The sequence below is a fragment of the Centrocercus urophasianus genome, unplaced genomic scaffold (genome assembly GCF_019232065.1).
Source record: "Centrocercus urophasianus isolate 14NV4802_14NV808 unplaced genomic scaffold, USGS_Curo_1.0 seq_26, whole genome shotgun sequence".
Taxonomy (NCBI): domain Eukaryota; kingdom Metazoa; phylum Chordata; class Aves; order Galliformes; family Phasianidae; genus Centrocercus; species Centrocercus urophasianus.
In genome coordinates this window covers 11230351-11256728 of record NW_024884822.1, presented here as the reverse complement: position 1 = coordinate 11256728, position 26378 = coordinate 11230351, and the positions used below count along the sequence as shown (strand labels likewise).

Sequence of the window (26378 nt, the reverse complement as noted above, 5' to 3'; positions counted from 1 at the left end):
ACAGCCCAATGCTAACTGCATTCCTCAGGTTAAAAAAAAAAAGTCTCTTTTATAAAGCTCGATCTCACCACTGAAGCTGTAACCATACGTCCAAGAATTAGGCTCACCAACAGACACTATTTTTAAGCCCAGTGCAGCGAGAACAATGAATTTCCATTTGAATCAATACCTGCCTGCAGGCTGAGAAACACGGGGATATGGGTCATGTGCTGCAGGCAACTACCAGCAGCAGTTTATCAGTCATTCTGGGCAGCATAACTTTTTTTTTCCTTTCTAATGCCATCACAGACATCCCTGCAGTGGGAAGAGTAACTAAACAAGAAGATTTCAGAGCAGTTATCTGCTGTGTGCATGCTGCTGCAAGGATGAGAGCAGCAGCCAATGCCAGCTCTTACACTGCAAGCTTTGCCGGCAAACACGATGTGTTCCTGTTGCTAAATGGGTGCTACAAAGGAGAAGTAACAGGGTTGGCAAATGCTGCATCTGAGCCCAACAGCATACAAAGACTTTTTTTTTTTTGGTCCTTTTTGATGTAATGTATCCTGGAGCAGCCGAAGCCCACACAGATCTATGTACAAAAGGCACAGAGTGCAACGTGGAGAATGGTTTTCCAGTAAGTCAGAGCCAACAGCAACTTGTAATGCACAAGTATTTACCCTTTCAAATGCCACGAGTAAAAGCACCCTTGGCTACTGAAGATGGATGGGACAAATAGTGAAACCTCAGACACACAATTCATCTGGGTAATAGCTCTGAAAACTGCTACAGCTCCCTAGAGCGATACAGAAGAAGCACCCCATACAATTTTCCTTTCTAAGAGGCAAGTTCTTCAGCACCAACTCAGAGTGGATGCTACAGCCTGGAGATCCAGTATGGCAGGATGAAGAGCAGTATGCCTATGGATAGCAAAAGGTTTGCTTCAGTGCAGTTGTGTTCAAGGCACACAAAGTAACCTAGATAGCGGGTTATTCGCTAGAATGGAAGAGCATCTTGAAATGGAGGAAGGTTCTGAAAAAGCTCAGCTCCATAAAGCCCTGCGAAGGCACTATAAACTCCCAAGTTTGAGCTGTACAAATTTAAACACTGACAGAGAACGTGGCATGAGACAGCAAACAGCCTCTGTGGGAAAAGTAGCACAGATTTTCCACTACAGTAGAGATGAAAGCTTCTCGCAGCAGCGGGCAGAGCTACAAAATGCTGTTGGACCAACAGGATTAGGAGCTGAGATGTGCCGATACGTGAGCATCCAGCTGCACAGCAACACGCACAGCATTACTTCTGGTGGGGTGATGCAGCGTGTCCCAACACTGCTTTAGCCCTATGTAAGTAACACAAAACCGTGAAGGAAAATACGGTTGGGATTGATGAGCCTGCAGCTTACTGGAGATTTAATACAGAGACACAACGTGCTTCTCTCCAGGTCAGCATCCTATTTACCCCACACAAACGTTAAGCAATCCTTCTGCTTTTAACTAAACAAAACTCAGGAACAACTGCAGATAGCTCTTCCTGCTCTGGCCTGCCAACAGCGCCCAGCCCTACAGCACTGCTGGCTGCTACAGCAGCACATCTGCCCCACACCCAGCACTGGCAGCTGGTACAGCAGTACCTCTATTGGCCCCATAAGGGATGGATGAGCAAACGCTGCCATTAAGAGCCACCAGCAATAGCTCCCCACCACTGCACCACCTATACTCCACTGTCCAAGGTTCAATGAGGATGAGACTCAGACTTGCAAATCCTGGACGGTGACTGTGCCAGAATGAAAAGAGACTTCAGATTATATCAGAGCTATTCTAAAAGAACACAAGTGTATATAAAAAGATATGATCAGAAATCACTCAATTTCACAACAGCAGAAAATACAAGTTTACAGAAAGCTGCTTCCCTATAGCCATGCTTCTGTCCTACCAACCTGAAATATAAGGGACTGACTCCGTCCTTCTTTTCTTTGTGTCTAAGCATCATGCACACAGTGACAAAAAACTGACTTTACACTGAAGTGGCAGCCTGCTGGTCAGAGAATCATAGAATGGGTTGAAAAGGACCACAATCATCATCTAGTTTCAACCCCCCTGCTAAGTGTAAAGTCACCAGGCTACCCAGAGCCACATCCAGCCTGGCCTTGAGTGCCTCCAGGGATGGGGCATCCACAACCTCCTTGGGGAACCTGTTCCAGTGTGTCACCACCCTCTATGATCCTCCTCATCCCTTCCAATTGCTTACCAGGCCCCTTAGCATTCTCCTATAAGAGACAGAACCATTTTGTGGTGGCAAAAAATGAAGCGAGCATCTCAGCTCCAGACCAACAAAGGCTCCATATTAGCGCTCTGCACGCCGCTCCCTGTGCCCCACACTTACACCACACACCTCCTGATCCAAGCAGGGCACTGAGGCCACAGCACCTCCTGTGAGCAAGGCTTTGCCTCCTCCCCACACAAAAAGAGCAGTGCCAGCATCCCACAGCCCACTAACTGCATTGCGTTACGCTTTTCTCCCCCGCTCCCTTTTTCAGGTCAGATACCCCGATCGATCACCTCTCAGCTAACGCTCCATTCTCTCAGACCAGCAGCAGTCACCAGAGCTGCTCTCAGCTGAGCACTCAGAAATCCTTTCCCTCTCTGACCTTCAGAGCTGCACCACACCCGGCAGAGGCAGCACAAAGGATGGAGCAGCACACAGCCCTGCTCGCATGGCACACCTGAGCACAGCACGCCTCAGAGCACCACATCCCTTTTTGTGCAGTACAACTGGAGCTCCCAGGAAAGGAATTCAGCTGGGAAACTTAAAGCAGCACAGCAGCACTGATCCATCCCGCTTTCAAGGACGGCTTTCTATCCAATTGTGCACATTAAAGAGTATTTTCTTTCAACACGATAGTACTTCTGTTATTACTAATTGGGTCCTCACCCACGCCAGCTGCAATTCCTGCTTTTTCTAAGTTGCACCAATGGGTGACACAGGGCAACACCTCACTGCTGAGAGCCATGCTACCTAATTGCCCTGGCTATACTTGGCTTTTGCACCAGGAGGAACTCTTTGAACCAGGGTAATCTCGTTTCAGCTAAACAAAAGAAAATCAGGGTAGCAGGCAGTGCTGTAATAGTTAAGATTTAATCTTGTTAGCTCTGTAAGTGTACCACAGTTACAGCTATAAACTCAGAAAACCACCAGATTTGTCATCACTCAAGGACTATGAATTAAGCTGGACACTGAGATGAGGGGCAAAGGACGGACACATGGCACAACACTGTCCCTCCACCAACCTGCACTTTTTGATGCATTTGTTTGCTGCATTTTCTCAAAGTTCAGTTTTGGATCCCAGACAGAAACACCACATTGTGCCCAAATATTACCCAAAGTTCTGCAATTGAAACTCTGCTTGGACCACACACTTACAAAACTCAGTGGCACTGTGCATGAGCTGTACCCCTCATTTGTCACCTCAAGCATCTGTCCCCTACCTCCACCTTTCCCTAAGACAGTTTTCTCCTTTCCATTTTATCTGAGGGTCTATGAAAGGCACAGGGAAAGCTTTGGTATGTGTTTTAGCCTAATCATGGTGAATTCAGTGTAAGAGATCCTGATAAAGGAACAGGTGACTGAAAATTTATTGTGTACTGACATTTAAAGGACAGGTAATCAAAGAGAGCAATGACTTCAATAATTAAACATAAAGCAACAGGCATGTTCAAGAACGTGAGCTGACCACGACCACAGCGCTCCACCCCCAGGCCATGCATTACACACACAGCTGCTGACCCCAGCCCTAAGCTGGTAAACTCACGTCTTTGCCTGCAGGTAAAGGATGCAAACACAGCACATGGAACGGGACATTTAAGATGTTTCAATTGTAACAGCTGGGTGCCAACTTGCATGCACAGAAATCCCAAGCAGTGGCTCACGGTGGGTCAGTCTCTGAGACCAACACTAAGTCATGGCATCACCAGGCAGCTGCAGCCACTGGGACACGTGAGGGCTGAGCACTGGGCAGAGCACTACTGCTCCAGCTGCAGAGCCTGCTTGTGTTAAGTGCTATTACAACAAATACATTGCAAACAAGTGCTATACTAATACAGACTGGCTGATAAAAAGGCATTATAGCAGTCGCAGACAGCAGCACTGCACTGCTATCAGAGCCAAATATAATAAAGCAGAATACAATCACAAGGCTCTCAAGTCTTCAGGAGCATCTTAACTAAAAGCATAACGCACTCCAGCCTCTTTCCTACTAAACACAAGGCTTTTAAACCACGTGAAGCCTCTCAGCAGAATTAAAATAAAATGCCCCCTGTATGGCCATCTGTGCAGAACAATTCAGAACAGCTTTGCAGGAAGACCGCCACTGCAGTGTTTGTTTTAAGTGCCTTCTGTTGACACACGGAAGGAGAACGCCTCCCAACAACCCAGGGCAAAGTGTTGACGACTGCAACATGTCGAACCCACAGAATTCAGGTCTGCAGCTCTGTGATCTCTCTGCTGTGCTTTCCCCACTCAAATTGTTCACCACGTTACACTTCAACAGCAAAGTAGGAAATGCTCCTCAAAGTACGCAGAGCATCGTGCTCAGCTCTGCTCTCGCTGCTTCTGGTGAGAATGCTGTCCGCCACCCTCAATGCTTGAATCACACTTAAGTGAAGACTGTGCTGGAAGAGACCAGAAAAAGCTATAGGGGAAAACTAAAAAGTAATTAATGCCAGAAGTTTGTTTTTTGACCAATAAAGCAGCTGCTAAAGAAATCAAGTGGTTCAACACCCTGCACGAGAAAAGGCAGCAGAGCTAACCCTGCTCCCAAACACCCCTTGGGATAACTGTGACGTGCCCAGAGCTTCCAGGACAGCCTGCTGACCTCACACAGCAGTGTGTAAGTGAGGAACATCAGGGAGCAGAGAAAATGAAAGGTTGAGCGCATCTGGGGACAGACGGCCAAAACCACTGCAAAGGGCAGGATTTAAGATACAGAAGAAAATCCTTCAGTGGCCAGCTTGCACCAAGATTTGTTTCTCCAGCCTTCCCCACAAAGATGCTATTTTAATATGTTCTAATTAACACTTTGTAAAGCAAACGAAACAGAGCTTCAATGAAACCAGCAAGCGCGTGCGCTGCACAGCTGCCTCGTGCACAGGAGGAGCAGACAGGAGGCTGCTAGATGCTGAAAGAGCATCAACATATTGTCCTGACCTTGATTTGTTAAATCCTCAAGGGGCTTTAATAATACAGCAGAGCTCTTCAGGAAAACACAGCAAAACAAAACCAAGCAAAAACGCTCTTAATATTCACCGCTCGCAGACTGGTTTTAATTGATTACATTGCCTCACGGAATGCATTATTCAGAGGCTGCTGCCCAGAGAGAGGCTGAGAGCACTGAGATCCATCCGGGGCCATTTCTGGAGCACAGCAGTTTGGGCACAGCACCACGGATGGGTCTCAAAAATAAGATGCGATTAAACCGCACCACTGTGACCGAGTGCCCACTCTCATTTCAGACCAAAATCAAGACGCTCAATGATCAAAACCACTCTTGTTTAAGTTAACGCATCATAAAGGCCGATATTTATCGGAAAGCAACCAACGGGCATCGGCCGCACTCTGCAGCGACAGAACTCGTATGGAAGCGCTGCCCAGCGCTCAGCGCCACGGACCGGGCCGCATCCAGGGGCGGACATCCAACAGCTCAGCCAACAGCTCGGCAGGCATCCCTGACCCACGCACGCACCGCACGCAGCCGCAGCACGCGGCTTTCCGGCCGCAGCCCCGTCCCGGAGCGCGGTTTTGCAGCTCCCCCTCGGCCGCGTTCCACCTCCTCCGCTCCCGGCTCCCCCGGCCACCCGCACGGCGCGGCGCGGGGCCGTTACCTCCGTTGATGGGCACCGGGGTCACCAGCAGGCCCTTCACCTCCACCTTGGGCGAATCCTGCCCGTAGCGGCCGCGGTCGATCCGGAGCAGCGTGGGGCCGCCCCGCTCGGGGCTCAGCACCGTCACGTTGATGAGGGCCGTGTAATACGACAGCTGGCTGCCGTTGTCGTCGGCGCCGGCCGCCCACAGCCAGCAGTGCCCCAGCAGCAGCAGCAGCGCAGAGCCGCCGCCGCTCCGCCGCCGCCGAGCCCAGCGCGGGCCCATCTTCGCCTTCCGGCGGGAGCGCGTTATCCCATCTGACAGCCCAGGAAAGGAGAGAGACCGCGAGCGGGCGGCGAGGGGAGGAGAGCCCGGGCTCATGCCATGGGAGGAGCCAGGGAAGCGGCGGCACGTCCCGGCAGAGCGCGGTCCGCCGGCCCGGGGAGGCTGCGGGAGCTCGGGGCGCTCCGGCGGCCGCTCAGGGCCCCGCGCTCATCCCGCTCGCAGCCCGCGCCGGCCAGAGGGAGGAGGAGGCGGCGGCTCCTTCGCCGCGCACGACTCCGAGGAGGCGCCGCCGCCCCTCAGCACTCGGGCTCAGCCACGCCGCACGCCCCGCTGCCCGCCCCGGCCGAGGGCCGCCTCTCCATGCCCGGCTCGGTTCCGAAGCCGGCCGCACCGCGTTCCGCTCCCGGCGCCTCGACTGCAGCCCGGCGCGGCCCGCACTGCGCAGGCGCGCTACGCCCCACCCGGCGCCACGAGGGCGAGAGGCGGGACTGAGGGAAGCCACGCCCCCACAATGTGGGATCGACTGTGGGGGCGTGGCCTGAACGGGTGACGTCACTCCGGGCGCGGTAGGGCGCGGGAGGGTGACCGTGGCGTGGAGGTGTGGGGTCCGGCCCTGGTTCGGGGCTGCCCCAAAGAACCTCCGGAGCGGTGTTGGTCTGCTCGATGGTGCCGCAGGGAGTGCTTACAGTGTTGGAGCCAGCATTAGGGACAGACACTGCATCTCACGGCTCCTCAATGCAGATACCAGGTCAACGGCGTTGGCCATTGGAAACGCGCAAGGTGGTTTAAAAGCACGTGTGAATGGTGCAGTGTTTGGGGCTGGGTTTAGGCAGCACGTCTGGTGCTAAAAGGCCGGCCCAGCAGCAGCAGCACGGCTCCTGTGTCAGGATGTGGCCGCCGCTGCCTCATTTACAGTTACTTATTTTCAGCGTGCTAAAATGGGAAATGTTACTAACACTGAGATGTTAATGAATACAAATCCTTTGAGATGTTGCGTAGCAGGATGCGATGCGTGACACTTCACCATCATTCTTACAAAGGGTTTGAGCTTCTCTGTGACCAGGAAAGGAACAAAAGAACACAACAGGCTTTGCAGGTTTTGAAAGACAAATTATCTGAAAATTATTTATGGCTAAGAAGATTCAGGCTGCGGGGTTTTGGGTTCAGATATGTTCTAAATTTCTGAACAAATAGCCGTGCTGCTGTTCTTCTGAGATACAGTCTCCCTGGTGACTTCCCAGCTGCTCCGATAAGAGCTGTGCTTCCTTTCAGCATCTTACTGTGCTGTTCCCTTTGGAGGTGTTGTGGCACATCCCTTTGGGATGCACGTAGCCACATATGCATGTAAGATAACACCCTGAAAGCTCATTCTGTTTACCTCATTTAGCTGCGAGCAGCAGGGCTGAGCCTGCCCTCGGAGAGCCCCGTGTCAGTGCCGAGGAAGGCAGGACTGCCCGCCAGGCTGCAGCTGAGCTGTGGGATGTGCTACAGGCCTGTGGTGCTGCAAAATCCTCCGAGATCTGCTTATGAAAAGCTCTGTAGAAATGTCAGTGCAATCCAGGAAGTGTATATGAAGCAGCAGCTGAATGTTCCAATGTTCTGTTTCCCCTTTGTTTTGTTTTTTTTTGCTGTTGTTGGTAAATGCTGGGCAAGGAGCCACACGTCACAACAGCCGTGCAACATTGCAGCAAACCTTTCCCCCCAGCTAGAGGAGCAACCAGAGGACTGCTGGCACAGGGGGCAGCAACCTGGCATCGGGACACCTTCTAGAGCCACCTCCCTTTCCCCATAGCATCCCTGTGCCGGCCCATGAATACTGGCATACAATGCTTGAGCGCAGTTCTTACTGACTATCGGTTCCCTCCTTCCTGTGATTACTGCCTAATAGGGGCCTATGAGAAAGCTGGGAAGGACACCATTAGGAAGTGCAGTGACAGGGCCAGGGATGATGGCTTTAAACTCAAGGAGGAAACACAGTGAGGGCAGTGAGGCCCTGGCACAGGCTGCCCAGAGGAGCTGTGCAGGGATCCAACGGCTGAAGGGATCCGAAGCCAGGTTTAGCACAAAGTTTAGAGCAACCTGGTCTGGTGTTCTGTGTTTCCATGATCCTTGTCCCCTGCACAAAGGTAACAAGAGCACTAGGAGTCTCAGATTCTTTGCTTTTACTGCATCAGTATCCTCAGAAGGACCTCCAAGCACTGAGGAACAAGGCCTTTGCTGGCCAGGCTCCCAGCACATTAACTAACTATATGTGTGATGATAGACTCAAACAGCAAAGTGGACTGAGGGGCCATGCAGCCCCAGCCTCCTCAGTTCCCTTGTCCAACCACGCTCCATCCTGGTGCCTGGTGATGGCTGCTGCAGGGACACAACGTCCCCGTTCTTGTGCTGAGGTGCAGCATGCAGCAGCCACACAGCCATCTGCATGGCATCCAGTGCTCCCTTGGGACTGGGTGCAGAGCACTTCCCTCAGACCCAGTCCCCACGTGCCCCATAGCTTCGCTCCCATGGCTGTTCCAGGAGACTTTGGCCACGCCATGATTTTCCTGCCCCACAAGAGGATCCACAGGGCGAGGTGCAGTGCCCTGGGGAGCTCAGCAGGACTGGGAGAGATGGCAGCAGGGCCAAGGGTCTGGTCCTTTCAGCAGCTTACCCAACGTGTGTCCGGTGCCGTCATGAGGAAAGGCTGAGTTTCATCCTGGATGGAAATGCCACAAAGCCCAGCTGTTTCCTCAAGGATGTGGCACATGCAAAGCAATGCAAAAATAAAAATAATAATGCCAGAATGAAGTTAATTGTATGGGGCTGGCTGGCTGCAGCCGGGCCCAGCAGCACCCGTGGGCAGCGGCCTCCACAAAGCAGAGCGCGGTGCCAGTTATGACTTTATTCATGTTCACATTTAGATATTACAACAAAACTCTTAATGACAAAGGATAACGAGTACGATAGGAGGATAGGAAAGAAAGCAGTGTTCTAACTGGTTTGATATATAACAGTCAGCTTCCAGACACAGGACTCAACAGGAGCTATGAGAACTCACATACACTCACCAGTAGGAAAGACTCGCACATGCAACACCCAAGCACTCACCCACAACACACACAAACCACATTGCTGTACTCACGCACAACCCATGCTGTAAGCTACTTGCTCGGAAGGCAGCCCATGGAAACATCCAATGCTGCTGCAGCAACAACAGGTACCAGGCTAAAATACTGTGATATAAATGAAGTGGTACTTGATACACAGGTTTTTCTCCAGAGACGCATGTGCATTCCTAAGTAGGGAATTAGATGCTTTGTTTTCATGAAGGAGGAATGTCCTCTCAATACCAATACCTTTGCAGTGTGGACCCAGAATGGTCATTTTGAAAGAAGAGACGATAAATAGCTTCAGCTGTGAATTCCAGTAAAAGGCCCAAACAAAACCAAACCATGCACTGTGCACCATGCAGGCACAAACACCAAACCTGGCTTTTAGAAAGTGAAATATTTTCTTGTTGCTGTTTGTCCTTCCACAGCACCACTGCCTCATCTCAAACCAGAACAAATCCGCTTCTTTTTGTGCTCTTATCTGAAGACTGTAAAAAAATGCCAAAAATAATGCAAGAGTGTGGGGAAGGGTGTCAGGTTTGTACGTTCCCATTTCAGTATTGTTTTAAGAGATTGAAAGTACAAATGTTCAACAGCTCTTCAGTATCTGACACTACTGTTGTTATTCACCACTGGAGCGTCTAAAGAGCAGCACATGGTTGTGTTAAGCTATGTCGTTCATGCAAGGCTGTTGGCACTAATACAATAGGATCTGATTCTTCCCCCCACGCACCTCAAGAAGGTGTAAAATAGATAATAAACTCCTATGGGGCCGAATCATTTGAACGTTTAGAATCAGATGTCACGTCAGCACTTTCCCTGGCATGAAGCAGGGGATCTTTAACAATGGCTCTAATGAAGTAACACGTCTCTACAGTGATGCTCGTGAGCAATTTCCATGGAACCTAAAGCCCCAGCGCAGCTGTCCCAGCAGGCTGGGAGTGCTGACAGATCAGGAGTGTTGAGTGCCAGCATGCGTGGATGCCTCCATCTCATCTGTACTGCAGAACCCTGCCAGTGCCCTGCAAGTGCCCGGCTTTGCTAGTATGTTTTTAACCCTCGTTTGCAGCTACTTTGGAATTCTGCTTTCCAATTGTTAATTCACAGACATCTATTGAGCCTCCTGTCAGCTGGGGCATTGTTTCCAAGCAGAGAATTGTTTATGAAGGGCTGGAAACAAGAGAAAGGTATTTTTGTGGCTGCACATCACCAAGAGAGCAGCCTGAATTTAGCTCTGCAGTCTGTCACCTTCCACCTGCATGAACCCCCAGCACAGGGCACAGCTTTTCTTCTGCCAGGGGAACCACCGATGAAAAAAAACAGGGCAAGATGAGGGCAGGAGAATTTGGCCTGGCCCGCACCCTGCTGGCTGTCCTGCTTCCCTGGCCTGACTCCTGCATCTCCTGCCAGAAGCATTCTTACTGAGTCATAACAATTACTTAAAGATGCTTAAATTCCTGGCAACTTTGGGGGACATCAGTAGAAGTTGGGGAATCAATTGTCACACACAGTTTCAAATTCCATGTCCTGAGCCAGCTTGGCTCCAGTTGGTCTAGTTCTATGCCTCTAATTGCCATGGAAATCACAGCCATGTCCTCCTGATGACATGGGATGGGAGGGGAACATTGGGCGCTCTGCAGACTGAGGGAATCTGAATGACAGCCATGCTTTCCCCATGAGCTAAATAAATCTCCCCCATTACACTTTGCAGATAACTATAATTAAGATTTGGGACAGTCACCAATAATGACTCACATCAGGAAACACATAATACCTTCTGTAAGAGAAATACAGTTTTGGAAAACGGTACATCTGATAGAATCTGACATCTTGTGAAGACACAATTTTCAAAGTCCAAACTCTTGCCTCTATGCAGAGGTGTAGCTTGCATGCAGAAACTCCCCAGTGCTGAGATACCCCTGTGCAAGGAGCTCTGTCAGCCACCAGCATGTGGGAGAAGAGAAGACCACAAGCTGTTCAGGCAGCTTCTGCACCCAGACTCCTCTGGTGATGATGTAACGGCTCTGTGGCTGAGCTCTTGGATTATGAACAGGATGGAAAGAAGTATGTGGAAAGCAGTGAGGCAGCAGCACAGAAATCTGTTGAGAGGGGCTGTGGAGGTTCCCCAAAGCCTGAATTCATGTGGTATCTTTTAGAAACAAAAGGCCCAAGTGATGAGATGGCTCCTCAGCAAATAAATGTTTTTCAGTCCTCCAGAGATAGCTGCATTGCACTGGCAGCTCTGCAACAGAAACTGGAGAAGAGTCTATGGGGCAGAGAGTGCCTCCTCTGAGCCAGGGCAACAGGAAAGGTCACGGTAGTCCATCCAGGAGAATTAGGGCTTGTGCTCCAGCCAGGGGTAATCCAATCCTGTGTGTGCTCAGCAATGCCAGCACACCAGGGGATGCAGCCCAGGGCACCTCACTGCTGGAGCTTTGTTCCTTCTGTTGTTTCCAAATCCCTCACAGCAGCTTAAAAATAAACATTTCACTCCCTTGCACTTATATCCTTTTCCTTTCAGCAAACAACACATTTTCACTCTATGTTTAGAAGCCAGCTGAAATTAACACAGCTTTGCTTTAATTTCTCATTCGAACAACAGATGATCTCAGTGCTGCTCTGGGAGAAGCGGAAGGCAAGAGCAGCAGACCTGTGAGCACAGAGCTCCCAGCACAAAGAATATAAAGCCCTGCTTCACACAGGGCCTGCAAAAAGAGTTGCTGTTCATCTCACTGGGAAGACTTCGGCCATCAGCTGACGCTCTGATGGCTGTGTTGAAATGGCTAAAAAATCCCTGTGATAAGGCAGAGGGGCAGGTCCTCCTCCAGCAGAGACGAGAGGGGCATGGGTGTTGCTTGCAGAGGAGACAGAGAGGCTGGGTGTACGCTGGCACCTACCCAGAATGAAGTGTGCACGAACCTTTACAAAGACCCCTTGGGATCCCTCTGTACACCTCTTCAGAATGTCCTGCTCTTGCTGCTAATACCACCAGGGATTTCTTGCCTTTGATTCTGCTCTGCAATTCAGCAGCTGACATCATGAGGAGAGGAGGAGGAAGCGATCCAGGGAAAAACATTCAGGCTGCACACCAGGAAGAAACTTGAGACTAAGACAGATCTATTTATATCTGACCTGAAATGGGCTTTCTGAATGGGAAGCAGATCTGAGCGGAGGCTGAATGCTAGGCAGAAGGTGCTGTAGTGCTGAACACAGGCACACAATTGCCAGCAGAATGAATCTGTTTGAGCTACGGAAATAAAAGAAACCCGAGGAATCAGCAAGGCACTCACTCCAGTCCCAGCAAAGAGAAGTTGCAGCTGGAGGTGCTGCGTTGACCATCATGCTGCGGTTCCGATGGTGATCCCCATCTGTTTGGAGTGGGTTTGCTGCTGTGGTTGGATGTAGGTTGAAGGGGAAGCTCTGAACGACTCTGATGATGTGCCCAGAGTGTGAGAGAGAGGATGACTTGGCAGGGTGCCTCCAGGGCCTGGTGCCATTAGTACTGCTCGGAGAAGAAGGAAGTGTGGAGAGTGGAGGGACTGGCCCCCTCTCCGGGTGGGGTGCAGCTGCCGTCCTCAGAGTGTTCTGACAGCTCCCCGTATTCACTGTTGTAAAAAGTCTGGCCTCCAACCTGGGATCCGTATGACGGCCGACATCTGCCCCGCAGGTCTGACTGTTCCACCGACAGCTCCGCAGTTCGCCCGGGCCCTTTACTGCTGTGAGGGAGGGATACAGAAGGTCAGTCTGAGCCCTCCTCGAAATCTCCATCCCGCTTAGAGAAAACCCAACTACAGGAAACATCTGCTAATGCATGGAGCAGTGGCAGGGTCAGGAATGGACCTACACCTCTGGTTCGAAGCACAATAAATGATCTTGCTCTAAACCTAAGCACAGCCCCCTTATGCATTGTGAAAGCTCTCTACATAACCCAGCCACAGAGTTATATTACCTCCTCTAGATAGCTCTGGAATGCCCAGGAAAGGGTTGGGATCCCAGTGAGCAGGTAGAGATGAGAGACATCACCTCAATCTCTCCTAGACCTGGTAGGAGTAACAGGAGCTGATATCAACCAACAGCCAGGATGGGGGAAAAGCAAACCAAGGAAGATGATGTGGAAGGAAAGCAGCAATCCCATCTCCGTGCCTGCCAATAGCAGGTGACTGGCACAAAGTCACAAAAGCGAGGGCAGGGACATATCCAAGGAAAGGCTTAAGGGCATTGTTTCCTGGAGGATGGGACATTAAGTAGCCCATGGTATAGGAGACAACAGGGAAGTGCCTCAAGGAAAAGAGGACAAGGACAAGAAGCAGGAGACAGTCTGATACGACAGAGAGGCCACAGGGCTATAGGTAACAGCAAGGAAAATGACCAGCATGACCTGATGTTGAAAGGGAGAGAAGGAAAGGAAGAGGCTTGGGACTGGCTTTGCCTGCACATGAGTTGACATGGCTCACACAATTCTGTCACAGGTACGAGGTCCCAGCCTGCTCCAGCACCACGCAGAGATGAGCAGGTTGTGTTCTCACTCAGAAACTAAGTTTGGTCAAGGACATGACCACCCAAAACATCCTCAGCCCCGAGAGTTAGTACCAGCATGCAGGAAGTCCTAAGGCCTGGACTATTTCTGCCATGCCACATCAGGGCCCCGTAGTACATGGATCAGGGCTGAAGGAAACTTGGCAGGGCTGGGGAGAACCCCGCAGAGGTGGCAGCCACGAGGCTCCAGTTTGCCCCTGTGCCACTGTGATACACTTCTCCAAAAAATTTCAATGAGCAGTGAAAGCTCTTTTAATACCATCATTCTACTACACCTTGTTATCTTGGTGGACACATTTTCAGGCCTTATGTAACATGTGTTTATCTGTTGAATGGGCATAGTTTACATTTTTAAAACTAAGCAGGCTGCAGGTCTGTTCTTTATGCACTTTGCCTCTCATTAATGTGTGTGCAGGGATTTCTCTGGCTTAGAGCCCACAGCCCTGCTGCTGCTGAGAGCCCCAAGAGGCATACCCTACAGGGAGACAAGAGCTTTCTCCTTGTCTTGTTATGTTTGGCAGCAGAGAGATCTGAGTGGCTAGACTTAAGGAATACCTGAATCCACCTTCTTTTCTGTGTCGGTTTTCTATCCTCTCAAATTCCTCAGATGCCAGAACCATCCCACTGTCTGTCTGATTGTCCTGCAAGGAAGCAACAGGAGTTATCAGTAACATCCCTGTCGACTAATCAGACAGGGAAGGGAGGAGGAATCATTCAGGAGATGAGATCATGTCTACCTGTGATAGGAAAAACAGGAGTATGGGCATTTTACTTTCAGCAAGAAGCTGGATGTGCATGGAGCACACTGGTGATATTATTAGGTGCCTTTTTAAAAACAGCACATCTAAAGGTAGGGTTTGTGTGTGCAGCTCAGTGTTACTTTTGGGAAAAACAGAGTGCTTGCTGTCTGGAAGATGTATTACCATGAAATCTGTGAGAGGTGAGATTTTCCTCTGAGACAACTGGTAGTGACTTAAGTTCTGCCACCACAGGAGATATAAGAACCAGACCAGTTCGCAGAGGTCAGGAGGGCTCCTGCTGCATACTGTGGTGTGGCAGCACAGAGGAGCTCCAGGACAAGCACTCTGGATTTATCTAGTCATAACTGGATTTCAGTATGCTTAACCAGGCTATGTTTACAGATTTGAGAAGGGTGAAAAGCAGACTCTTCTCTGATATCCTTTACAGACATGGCTTGCAGGTCTAAACCTCTCTATTTCACAGTCAGACAAGCTGTGCAGTAAAAAAACTACTATGTGCCAGGTGGGGAAATGAATGTACGTAGGACTGGACGGAACAGGAATGGTACAGACAGGCTGACATTAGATAGAAGTGATCTTCCTCCCATGACCTTAACAGTAAACATGTCAGGAAACAGCAGAACATTTCTATGCCCCCTGCTCAACCCCACTCAGATGCCACTCACCGGGTGTGCCTTGTACATTGTATGTGTCATGGGAAACTCTTCAAATGTCTTTATCCTGGATGAACACCTGATCTGATTTCCTCCCGTCAAACAACCAGGGAACGAGACGCAGTTGTAATATCTACTGACAGAAGCACATGGTATTCAGTAAAACCAACAGAGCCAATGTCCTGAACAAACAGGAGCTGAACTCAACTTCCTGTCCCTGCAATCGTAGTGTGCAGGGATGTAGGTGGCTGTGGGTGGTGTCAGCTTAGGCCTCGTGTCCCTTACTCTTGCAGTGGGGAAGCACCCAACTGGGTGATGGCCATGATGACTTTGGTGGGATGTGATTCTCTGCCAGTGGAGCTGGAAGCAGGAGGAGGAATGTCATAGGCTCAGACATCAAGGGCTGCTGTGCACCAGTACAGGAAAGTAATTTTGCTTTTATAAGCAAGATGCTATGGCCTAAGTGCTTGTATCACACCTGATCAACTGGGATTTTTCCAACTTCTTGCTACTGGGTTCTCCCCATATCCCTCAGGCTCCCTTACAGCTCAGGCCAGTGGCTGCTGCTGGGTTCCTTCAGCCCTTTTCAGAGGGGATTCACCTTGCTGCTAGGCTGTGGCAACGTATCCTCATGTCAAAGTCCTCTTCATCTGAATTCTGCTGGGCAGAGGAAGGCACCTGGGAGAAACCATCATCTTCTGAGCTGTGAGAGTCATTCAGTGGGATGTAATCCTTCCCTTCCTGGTAGGAAGAACAGTGAGTGGCTTTACAAGAAGGGGAGGCCTTTCCTGCAACCAAGAGCTCTACAAACAGAAGCTGACAGAGCTGGACAAGAACATTCCTACTCTGTCCCTTGTTTCTCTAAGGCAAAATATTTGTTGGGAGATTTCTGTACCCTCTGAGTTATGGGGCTGCAAGTGCTGCAGTTGCATGGAGATGTGTGTGAGCAGGAAAACAACTCAGTCCAGCAGTACCTATAGTTCTCCAGCCAACATGGACAGAGCACTGTACTCTGTGGGAACAAACAACTGGTTTAGTTTTGCCTCTGTTGGGATACAGTGCTGAAAGGTTAATATCAGAGGGATAGGATGTGACAGTACTCATTTTTAAGCATTTAGTAATGCTTCTGAAATGGAACATCCAGGAAAAAATTCAAAGCAGTGCTGCACACTCATCACAGCTAAAAGTGCTGGTGAGCTGCTGCATGGTGGTGATTAGTAAGAGTTTCTGAGAATTATGTATATCTGATTTCTGTAATGGAACAGTTATTTGGTTCGTATGACCCTGACATTTAGATCCGAAGATAGAGTTTCAGAAGCCCTGGTGAAATCCTGGTTTTCATTATGCAACCATGTGGGGGGCAGGAGTGCCAGAGCCTTGAGTCAGCTGAAACATTTCAAATAATCATCTGGAGATTAGGATGGAAATACCAGAATGACGACTGAGAGGACACTTGCACTGCAAGGTTTGGAACTATATTAGGATGCATCGAGAATGCTACTGCAGAATTGTCATCTCCAGCACCCCTGAATGCCTGACCTGGAGACACTGTGTTAATCCTTGGCCTTCACAAAGGCTTTGCATTAGCTAGAGAGTCAGAGGAGGACACAGTGTGGCAGCTGGCTGTCCAGAACTGAGCAGAGACACAGAGAGGTTTTCACCTGTTGGACGTTTTCCTGAAGAAGGTTCCCCAGTATCTCCACCAGGTCCGAGAAAGTTGGTCTCTCCTTGGGATCTCCATGCCAGCAGCTCAGCATTATGCGGTAACTGCCAAGAAGAGGTGATGGTTTTAGATCACAGAAATCCCCTTCTATCCACTCTGCAGCTTCAACACATGTGGTTTTTGCTGGCACAGGGTGTATCTGCACTGTGAAGAAAAGCTTGGTATCCTGCACACGGACCTACTAGAAGGAGGTTCATTGTGCATGGAATATAACTGTAAGCTCACACCGAGCCAATTTAGACACTTCAGCCACCCTCAAGAGTGGGAAAGCACACTACTCATTTGCAAAACCATCTCAACGTGGTTATGCAAAAAATTTGGTGCCCCTAGATAGTTCTGTCCTGCATTTGAACCCATCTGGAATACCCTCCACGCAGCCACCAGGAGAGCAGAGCTTGTCTCTTCCCAATGGATGAAAAGTCTCTGCATCTGCCTGTGCTGCCCTGACATCCATGAGGTTTCTGACTCACATTTCTGCAGTGGCATACTCTGGAGCTCTCATCCTGGTACCATCTTTGAGTCTCTGGCAGAACTCCTCGTTGATCTGAACTCCAGGGTATGGAGATGCTCCTAAAAGAGGTTTGAAGAAGGGTGGGAACATGAAGTGTGCCATCAGAAACAATCCTTGTCCTGAGACAAGGACTTCCTCCTAAAACGCGTAGGATGTGCGGTCACTTCTGACACACAGCCCACATCAATTCTGTCCAAGACAGGTTCTTCTGCTTCAGTAAGGAGAAAGCTGCCTCCCATCACCCTGTTCCTTGGTAGATCAGGCCTCTTTATTTCTTTTGCCCACACTGACGTTTTTCCCATCACTCCTCAGACATGCTGCAGAGATAAGGGCCTCATGCACAGACTCACCCAATGAGACACTAAAAGCCCCTGCCTGCCTCAGCAGCCCCTCATAAGTGCTCACCCAGTGAGAAGATTTCCCAGAGGAGGACCCCAAAGGACCAGACATCGCTCTGGGTAGTGTAGACTTTGTCAAAGATGCTCTCTGGGGCCATCCACTTCAGTGGAAGACGGGCCTGCAGGGGGGAGAAGCAAGGCAAAACTGTTCATTCAAGAACCAGAGACAACAGTCCTGAATCTCTCTCCATGGAGGAGCGGAGGTTTGGTGAGGCCAAAAGGAGGAATGAAGACACTGGAAAAGTATAAAGATAGAGGAGTGCTGGTGGGCTGAGCAGCAGAAGGAAGGAGACAAATCTGGTGGTTGTGGAGGACCACACCTCCATCACCAGGCCAATGGTCCCTGCTCCCAGCCACACGCACGATTCCACTCCTGCCTATTTTCCTCAGCTAGTCCATCCCCAAGATGCTACTCACACTGCCTTTCCTGACATAGTCAGGGTCCTTGTAGATGTCTCGGGCCAAGCCAAAGTCACAGATCTTTACCACATTGTTCTCTGACAGCAGGATGTTGCGAGCTGCTAGATCTCTGTGGATGCACTGAAGGCACATGAAGAGGAAAAGGCAAAATCAGAGGGACAGGTACTGCCATCATAAAGCATTCCCTTCCCCTATTCTTCCCTTGCTAACCTGAGCTGTAATGGGGAAACTGGAGAGGTGAGAAGGAACTAAAAAAAAAAAATTTTAAAGGAGACAAATAAGGAGATGACAGAATACAGCTAAGTTTCCATCTCTGTATGTCTGTAACCCAACTGTGTGTGGGGCTTTGTAGTAACAAATTACAAAATCAGTTCACAAATTGGTATGTGAAACTGGAAACAGCCAGTTGAAGGGACTGGTTATCCATGGGAGCCTGTATACATACATACACACATCTTCTGTGGCTCTGTGATTACAACAGACCACACCAGGCCATCTCCAGTCAGGCACACACAAAAGAAGAATAGAGGATGGGAAAGGGTGTGCTCACCTTTCGAGATGCCAGAAACTCCATGCCACGTGCTACCTGGAAGCTGTAGCAGATCAGATCTTCCATTGTCAGGGGACTTTGCCACAAGTCATCCACTGTTCAGGAGTACAAAAACATGGTTAGACATTGAGTTGTCTTGTGTCCTCCTTGCCTCTCTCTACTGCAGGATATAAACAGCCCCTGGGTGAGATACAGCTAGATAGTCTTGTAGGGCTAGAAGGGACTCTGAAGGTCAGATCATTATTCCTGCCCTAGGGAGGACCCACTGAGGGAGGAACCCCTTCAGTTCATCTTTCTTTAAGCTAAAAAAAAATCTGAAGTAACTTAATCATTCCTTTAGGGTTTTTAAAGTCCGTTATGAGAAACAACAGATGAATATAAAAGCCCTGTTGAGAGAATTGCCACACAAGTGGAGAGATCAGCTCTGTGGATGGGTCCCTGCTGCTCACTGCTGTGCTCCGGCCCATTCTCCAGTTTAAGCAAGACTGGCATTTTCTTGGCAAGCCAGGTGAGGTATTACCTTCCTGGATTGGCTGTGCTGTCTGGCTCTTGTGCATCAGAAAGCGGTTGAAGATAGCACTGTCACTAGTCCCAGACCGACTCCTCCTGTCCGCTCTCACTGCCTCCACAATGGACTGGACCTGAATACGCAGCCTGGGTGACTTCTCCTGGCAAGAAGATCAAAACAAAAACCTCAGCAGGCAACACACACTGCAGCCTCTGCACCCATGAGCTGCACAGTCTTGTCCTGCTCTTAGACTGTAATTCTGGCCTGCAAGCATCTATCCTCCTCTGCAGAAAGAAATTTCTTCCCTGATGTTGCATGTGAACCAGCATCACTGCGTAAAGCTGACATACTGCTAGACAGAGGGTGTCTTTGCCTCGTTGTTGGATTATGTTTCTGAATGCGTGTCTTCCCTCCCTAGCCATGGGGCAGCTCCTAGGGATAAAGGAGGTTACTTACCCTGTAAGGACTGAATCCTTCTCGCTTGGTCCGCAGGTAATTGGAGAGGTTGCCATACTTGCAGAACTCAACGATCACCATGAGTGGACCTAATGAGAAGAAACCAAAGGTCAGGGGAAGAGATAAGGATTTGGAATATTCAGAATTTGCCCTGGCTCGCATTATATCAGCCTTGCTGAGCTGTGGCACCAGGGCTAGGCACACACATCCCACGTGTCCCTGCAGCCACACAGCCAGAAGAAATGGCACAGGGGATGAGCAGTGATGTCTGGGAGCAGGCTCAGCCTGTTGCCCTGTGATATTTACCATTGGGTTTGGTACATGCACCCAGCAAATTCACCACGTTGAGGTGGTTCCCGATGTGAATGAGGATTTTCAGCTCTGACATCAGTGCTTTGTGTTCACTTGCAGTAGCTCCCTCTGGAAACAAACAAACCACATCATGGTGATGCCTCCTCACAGCTTTTTCTCTCCCCCTTGCCACCCTGTCTTAGCACAGCAATAACATGAGTCTTGCTAGAGATTGCAATCCCAGAGCTTTGGTACATTTTGTTACAGCTTATTTCCAAATTAAATGGCAGAGCCTTGTCTGTAATGCAGAAGCGGGGATCCAAAGCAAGAACACAAGCTGCATCCAACACATTTTTCCTTCTGATAGCTGTGCAGGGAAAAAGATCACTTGAGGCTTATATACAGATGCACACGTTTGAATCTCTGCCCTTTTAGCCTCCAAGCAGGAATAATGAGCTGTAAAACCGTTTGAAGGAAAATTAGAAACAAAAAGACAGTTGAGTCTTTTGATCGTGACTGAAGGCAGGACTGCCTCAGCTCAAACCCAGAAGGCCTTTTTATAATTCCTTTCCAATAGCAAGCATGGGGTTGTGCTCCTGCCAGTTCTCTACTGCGTTTTCTCTCTGAGTGCCTAATTCATACCAATTCTTGCTCCTCTGTTTTACCCTCAAGGTGCATGCTCTGGTTTTACGAGCATTTTTCATACCTCCCCATATACATTTTACTTTACTTGGGAGTTTATAAATTTAGTCTGACAAAGAGAAACACATCTTCCTGAGCTGCAGCTTAAGTGCCAGGTAAGAGTCATGCCTCAAAAGGCTGTAAAACAACCTTGTACAGTCAGGCTTCCCTCTGCTACTGCTCTGCAGATCACCTGTACAGCTGCAGTGTAAGTGCTACTGAGCCACACCATGATTCAGTTTCTATATACAGGCCATTGCTGACCACGAACTGCCTTGATGTCTTCTTTGTGGCTGAATTACAGGATAATGTCCTGGATGCCTGTTCAAAAGCAGAGCTATGTTTAAAATCTCACTCTGGACTGATCAGAACTGCATGCTTCCCTACCTGGCTCAACCTTGCCCATAAATGTGAAACACATGAACATTTGGAAGAAGGCAATTAGGAGCAACACTTCCTTTAGTGGTTTACCAGAGAGGGTCTCTGGATTCTTGTTCATCTGCTGAGACAGATCTCACTCTTTGCCTTAGCAGACAGCTAAATTCCCTTGAAAGCTGAGTTCCCCATGTCCCTGCTCTACCACTTGCCTCCCAGTGCAGTTGAGTGAGGCTAAAGCATTCCAGAGAGAAGGCCACGAGGATCATCTGTGTTGAGGCCAAGAAGCCATAAATTAAAAGACTGGCACCAGCTCCTCTCCCCTTGCTTGGTGCTGGCTCAGGCAGAAGCACCCAGGAGTGCTGGTAGGAGATAAGGCATTTGCTAAGGCTCTGGAAAATATTTCATGCAAAAGGGCAATTGTTTACAAGGTAGGATTTCCTTACATGAACTGTGTATTCTGCTAGGCTGTCTACATACCTTTCAGCATTTTGACTGCTACGGTCTCGCAGCTGTTACTTTTATTGATCCCAAACGCTGAAGCTTCCACCACCTTCCCAAAGGCACCATGACCCAGGACTTTACCTATGAGCAAAGAGAAAGGCACTGTGAAGGAATGCAGGTGCAGCATGGAGAATCGGTCAAAAGACAAAAGACCTTACAGGAAACCATGGGAAGAAGAAAGAAAGAGTCAAAGAGGAAAAGGAAGGAGTGCAATATGTGCCCTACCCAGGTGGCTGCTTGCTTTGGTAGTGAGAATAAGAGAAAGGATGAAGGGAGGAACCGAGACAGAGCTGGCATGGACAAAGTGGAGGAAGGAAAAGGCCCTGCTGTAGTAAGGGGGCTGTTTGTTGCCCTCAAAAAGAACAAGTTGAAAAGGTAAATATGAAACCTTGCAGCAGGACAGGGCTAATGTCACTGCTCTGTGCCTCAGAGGCAGTCTGCAGCCCTTATAACCCTCCCAGATAGAGGGAAGAGATGGCAGGTGGGTGTCACAGCAAGAGGACATCCTATCCTGGTCCTAAACTCAGGGTATCTCCTGCGAATTGGGCTGTTTTGCCCTGATTATTTAAGAAATCTGGAGGGTGAGTTCCAAGGGCTGGTGGGAAGCCCTTCGTGCAGCTCTTGGTGGCAGGGGTGGTGCTCAGCTCACCGAGGCGCAGGCGGTCTCGCGGGAATTCCCACTTGCTGGAATCATAGGGCAGGTACTCGCACTGCTCCTCCAAGGGCACCTCGCCAGGGTCCATGATGATGGAGAGGTAGCCGGTCTTGATGTCTGCATGGGCAGGCTGCAGGAATCACCCAACACAGAGGGTGAGAAGGTGCCTCAATTGCTGCCTCAACCTGCTTTCCCCTGGCAAAGGCTGTTCCACGTCCCCGTCTTTACTACAGCCCTTACATACCCCATCCTTGGTTGACTGTCAGATAGCTTGCAGCGATCTGCTTTCAGCAGATGCTGTCACACATCACAGCAATGAGGCTGCCCCAAACCCCTCTGAGCCCCCTCCTCTGCCCCAGAACGGAGACAACCACATACCCTTTTGATGTTACAGAAGATGAGGATAAGGAGGATCCAGAAGAAAACAGCGATGACCCCAGTCCCAATCAAGATGACAATCTCCACGTTGGTCTTGTCATCAGTGCCTGTGGGTTGGGAGGGAAATTGCAGTTTGAGAAAAGGCTTGGCTGTTTCTTGGGACCTGCTTCATGATCTGGGGAGACCAAGGAACTGTGGGTTGACATTCTCCAAACAAAATGTGCTCTGGACTACAGATGCTCTTGGGACTTTTCCTGCCACCCTGCAGCCTGGCATCACAAAGAAGAGGCATGGGACTTCAGACACACTCCTACTCAGGTGCTTTCATCCCTTAGGTGTGTTGTGCCTGCTGGTACCTTCTACAGAGACGCTAGCTGAGGAGTTCACACAGCCCTTAGCGTTGCAGACGCTGCACAGGTAGAGCCCAGCATCCTCCTCCCTCACTCTCTGAATGCTCAGCCTCTGGTTGAAGTCTGCCAGATCGATTCCTGTAAGGCAAGGAAGGTTAAGGTGGTCACTCATAAGGAAAGGGGATTGAACTCATTCAGGCAAAAAATAAGGCTCCTATTTTTTGGCCACTTCATTTTAGATGACAGAATTAAATTGCACCAGCTCTCCTCTGTGGCTTATGGCTCCAGAACTACCCTGCAAGGGCCTTCCTCAGGCATTGTATGAAAGGAACAAAGCCCTATAGATGAAGTTGGACTGGGAACAGTGCCTGGGCAGTCCAGCTGGTGTATCAAGCTCTGCTTCACCTCCAGGACCTGCTCCTTTCCCTCTGCCTTGTGCTTAGATCCTTCCCATATTCTTTCCATGGGATCTGGGTCAGTCCCTGCATTAGCAGAGATGCCCAGCACTGAGCTGAGTGCAAGAAGAAAAAGGATGCAGTTCTCCTTGCTGTCCACCTGAATGAACATGTGCACACAATGTTGGTCCAGATCCCAGGGCACAGACTTGTCCAGTGAGAGCACACCAAACCAGGGCAGAACACGATTAAAACCAGAATTCAGGCAATTCAGAGAACGGGCACCTTTGCCCAGGCACAGCAACTCCCAGCACCCAGCAGCATTCAGCTCTCTGTTCACCAGACATGATGCCTTGCCTTTGTTCCATCCCCGGCCCATTGTACCTGACATTTCTTCCACCAGTTTCTCATCTTTGTACCAGCTGATGTCAGGAACGTGGTTGCCATCCACCTTACAGCGCATCTCTATGGAATCGCTGACGTTCACCCAAATGTCTGTCAGGTTCTGCTTGAGGCGGGGGATCTCCAGGGCTGGAGGAGCAGCACAAAACGGATTGATCAAAAGAATATCTGCATTCGTGGGGGACTCTGGGTCTCTAACCCTTGTTGGAGGGTGTCTTGGGACCCAGGTGCCTTTGCCACCTTGTGTTTAGCTTGCATGGCTTCCCCTAGGGAAGGACTGGGAAGCTGATTGCAGCACGAGTACCAGCAGCAAGTCACTCCCACCTGCCCTGCTGACTCTCACCCTGCACAGAGATGTATTTCTTATGGCAGTGTTTCTCCCGGGTCTTCCTGTTCTGCACCTCACACACGTAGTCTCCCTCCTCGCCCAGGGAGATGTTGGGGATGGTGAGCAGCAAGGTGGCATCGTTGGAGTCGGGCTGAAAGCGCAGCTCGCCCTGCATCTTGGTTGCATAGTGGTGGACGTTCTTGCAGTCCAGCACCAGGGGGTTGCCCTCCTCATCGTGGAGCTTGGAGAGGTTCAGTCGATACCACTGCAGATTCTCATAGGTGTAGTTGTCCGCATTGCAGCTCAGCTGTAGATCCTGCCCCTCTATGGGCTCTTCTGAGGGCTGGGATTCAATCTCAAATCCGTCTGGAATGGCTTTTGAGAAGGAAATGAACACGTGAGTGAGTTTTCTTGGCTCAGCTGCTAGGTACAATTAAATTGCCTCCTTGGGCTCAGCTCTCTGAGATCTCACTGTCCTAGGGTAAATGAAAACCACCCTGGAGCCTGTAACATCCAAGCTGCGAGCAACTGAGCAAGGTGCTAAGGACTGTACTGAAGCCCCAGGGTCAAATTAAGACAGGTCACAAGTGAAACAAGCCTAGGAGGTGCAATTTAAGTGTGTGAGGTCTGAATGTGGCTGTTCTCAGCTCACTCTGCAGGGCTTCTACAAACCCAGCTTTCTCCCACCACCAAAATCCATCAGGGGCTGTGCCAAGGGTTGAGGCCAGAAGGACCCTGCCTGGGAGTGGGGCTGGCAATGCCACTAGAGGATGCTCTTGGACCAGGCACGTCCCCAGCCCAGTATGCTGGTTGAGCCAGCAGGGACTTTCACAGGCACACCAGCTTATCTCCAGGTCTGTCTGCACTATTTGCCACCAGAACTTCAAGCTTTTGCCACTCAGCAGAAATCTAGCCAGCCCTGCTTTCCTGATGGCTTCCTGGTCACTGTTTAAGGTGCGATGCATGAATGATGGCATCTGGCAGATCTAGGGGCTGTTTCAGGCACAGAGCCCAGGTGACACTGGAAGAGGGGATGTCCCCAGTACTCACTTGTCACGTAGAAGTAGATCAACCGCTCATCTCGACCCACTTTGTTAGAGGCAATACATTTGTACATGGCTGAGACGTTGGCCTCCTGGATGGCCAGCTTGCTGACTGTCTGTTGGGAGAAGAGAGCGGCAGAAGAAGTTAGGAAGGGTGAGAGAGAAAAGTAGGCTTGGTGCTGCTCTTTGGCAGACAGCCCTGGGCAGTGAGACGACTGCTCCATGGGCTCAGATGACCTGCTAGCACTCCTCCTACCCATAAGTGGAAATCAGACTCATGAAAGCATCCCGGATTTCACTACTTCATTCTATTCTCTTCTCCCTTTAAATTCCAAGTGTACATAGACATGATCCTAAAAGCTTTCTCATCTCTCCTTCCAGCGAGACTTGTCTAAGACTGGGCACGCAGCCTGGTTGCTGCCCTGGGAGCACGGCTGCAAGAGATGCTGCCTCCAAAAGAGGCAGGAAAGGCAGCTGGGGAGCAAGGCTGCCCTCCTCCCGGCTCACACTGCACACACATGAGCTGCCAAGGGTGTTCCAAGCACTCCCCTTAGAGGAAATCTGCAGCTTGAACCCTGGGTTTCTTCTCCCTTCCAGTTAAATGGCAAGGTAATTACATGCAAAGATCCCTCTAATGAGGCAATGTTTAAAAATGCAAAAAAAAATCGAACCCCTACAGGGAAACGACTTTGTCTTTACTATTCATCCCATACACTTCGGGATGCATTTCAATTCTAAGTGGCAATATATTAGCTCGTGTTAATCAGGAGGAACATTCATTCATTCAGTGCATATTCATTACAGCTGAAGTGACCTAATTACCAGCAGTTTTGAATGCTGCCTTTCCTGTTTCTTGTGGATATTCAATACAGTTGAAGTGACCCTACTGGTGGTGCTTCTGCGTGCTGCCTTCCTGCCTTGGGGATTTTCTCTCCAATCTGTGCTGTTACATTTGTGCTGGGATTTCTGTTTGACATCATCCTGCACTGTACACACGGTGGCTCAATCTGCCCTTCATGGACAGAATAAAAACCAGACGGAGATGATGAGAGAAGACAGTCAAAAAGGAGGAAAGGGAGAGAAAGCAGATCCCTGCCTTTCCTTTTGGCTGCTCGGGGAGGAGCAGCATCTGCCCCTGCCACCCCCTTGGCAGTGTGACGAACTTCTGGCTGTGCTGGGGAACGGGAAGTGCCTTTGGAGGTGTGTAGGAAAACAGGAAGTGACTTTCGGAAGCGGGGGCCCATTTGT

The 26378-nt window shown here is 49.9% G+C and overlaps 2 protein-coding genes across 5 annotated transcripts in view; both read right to left on the bottom strand.

Moving 5' to 3' along the window:
- Nucleotides 1-6261, bottom strand: part of RNF130 (ring finger protein 130) — a 36980-nt gene extending 30719 nt beyond the window's left edge. The window contains exon 1 of one of the 2 annotated variants that reach the window (XM_042826201.1): nucleotides 5856-6261. In XM_042826201.1, the coding sequence (XP_042682135.1) occupies nucleotides 5856-6216 (361 nt within the window). In that variant the 5' untranslated portion in view covers nucleotides 6217-6261. The remainder of the gene's footprint in view (nucleotides 1-5855) is intronic. The other variant, XM_042826199.1, reaches the window with a different exon arrangement.
- A 2728-nt stretch (nucleotides 6262-8989) lies between these two features.
- FLT4 (fms related receptor tyrosine kinase 4) overlaps nucleotides 8990-26378 on the bottom strand; it is a 46921-nt gene continuing 29532 nt past the window's right edge. Inside the window, exons 12-31 of one of the 3 annotated variants that reach the window (XM_042826535.1) lie at nucleotides 25138-25246; nucleotides 24103-24462; nucleotides 23742-23888; nucleotides 22969-23100; nucleotides 22613-22719; nucleotides 22229-22364; nucleotides 21556-21660; nucleotides 20035-20148; nucleotides 19729-19817; nucleotides 19285-19432; nucleotides 18765-18859; nucleotides 18212-18334; nucleotides 17802-17913; nucleotides 17356-17455; nucleotides 16824-16929; nucleotides 15764-15903; nucleotides 15175-15295; nucleotides 14304-14389; nucleotides 12844-12928; nucleotides 8990-12714 (exon numbers count right to left, since the gene is read on the bottom strand). In XM_042826535.1, the coding sequence (XP_042682469.1) occupies nucleotides 12709-12714; nucleotides 12844-12928; nucleotides 14304-14389; nucleotides 15175-15295; nucleotides 15764-15903; nucleotides 16824-16929; nucleotides 17356-17455; nucleotides 17802-17913; nucleotides 18212-18334; nucleotides 18765-18859; nucleotides 19285-19432; nucleotides 19729-19817; nucleotides 20035-20148; nucleotides 21556-21660; nucleotides 22229-22364; nucleotides 22613-22719; nucleotides 22969-23100; nucleotides 23742-23888; nucleotides 24103-24462; nucleotides 25138-25246 (2421 nt within the window). In that variant the 3' untranslated portion in view covers nucleotides 8990-12708. Of the gene's footprint in view, nucleotides 12929-14303; nucleotides 14390-15174; nucleotides 15296-15763; nucleotides 15904-16823; nucleotides 16930-17355; nucleotides 17456-17801; nucleotides 17914-18211; nucleotides 18335-18764; nucleotides 18860-19284; nucleotides 19433-19728; nucleotides 19818-20034; nucleotides 20149-21555; nucleotides 21661-22228; nucleotides 22365-22612; nucleotides 22720-22968; nucleotides 23101-23741; nucleotides 23889-24102; nucleotides 24463-25137; nucleotides 25247-26378 lie in introns of all 3 variants that reach the window. The other 2 variants (XM_042826533.1, XM_042826534.1) reach the window with 2 other exon arrangements.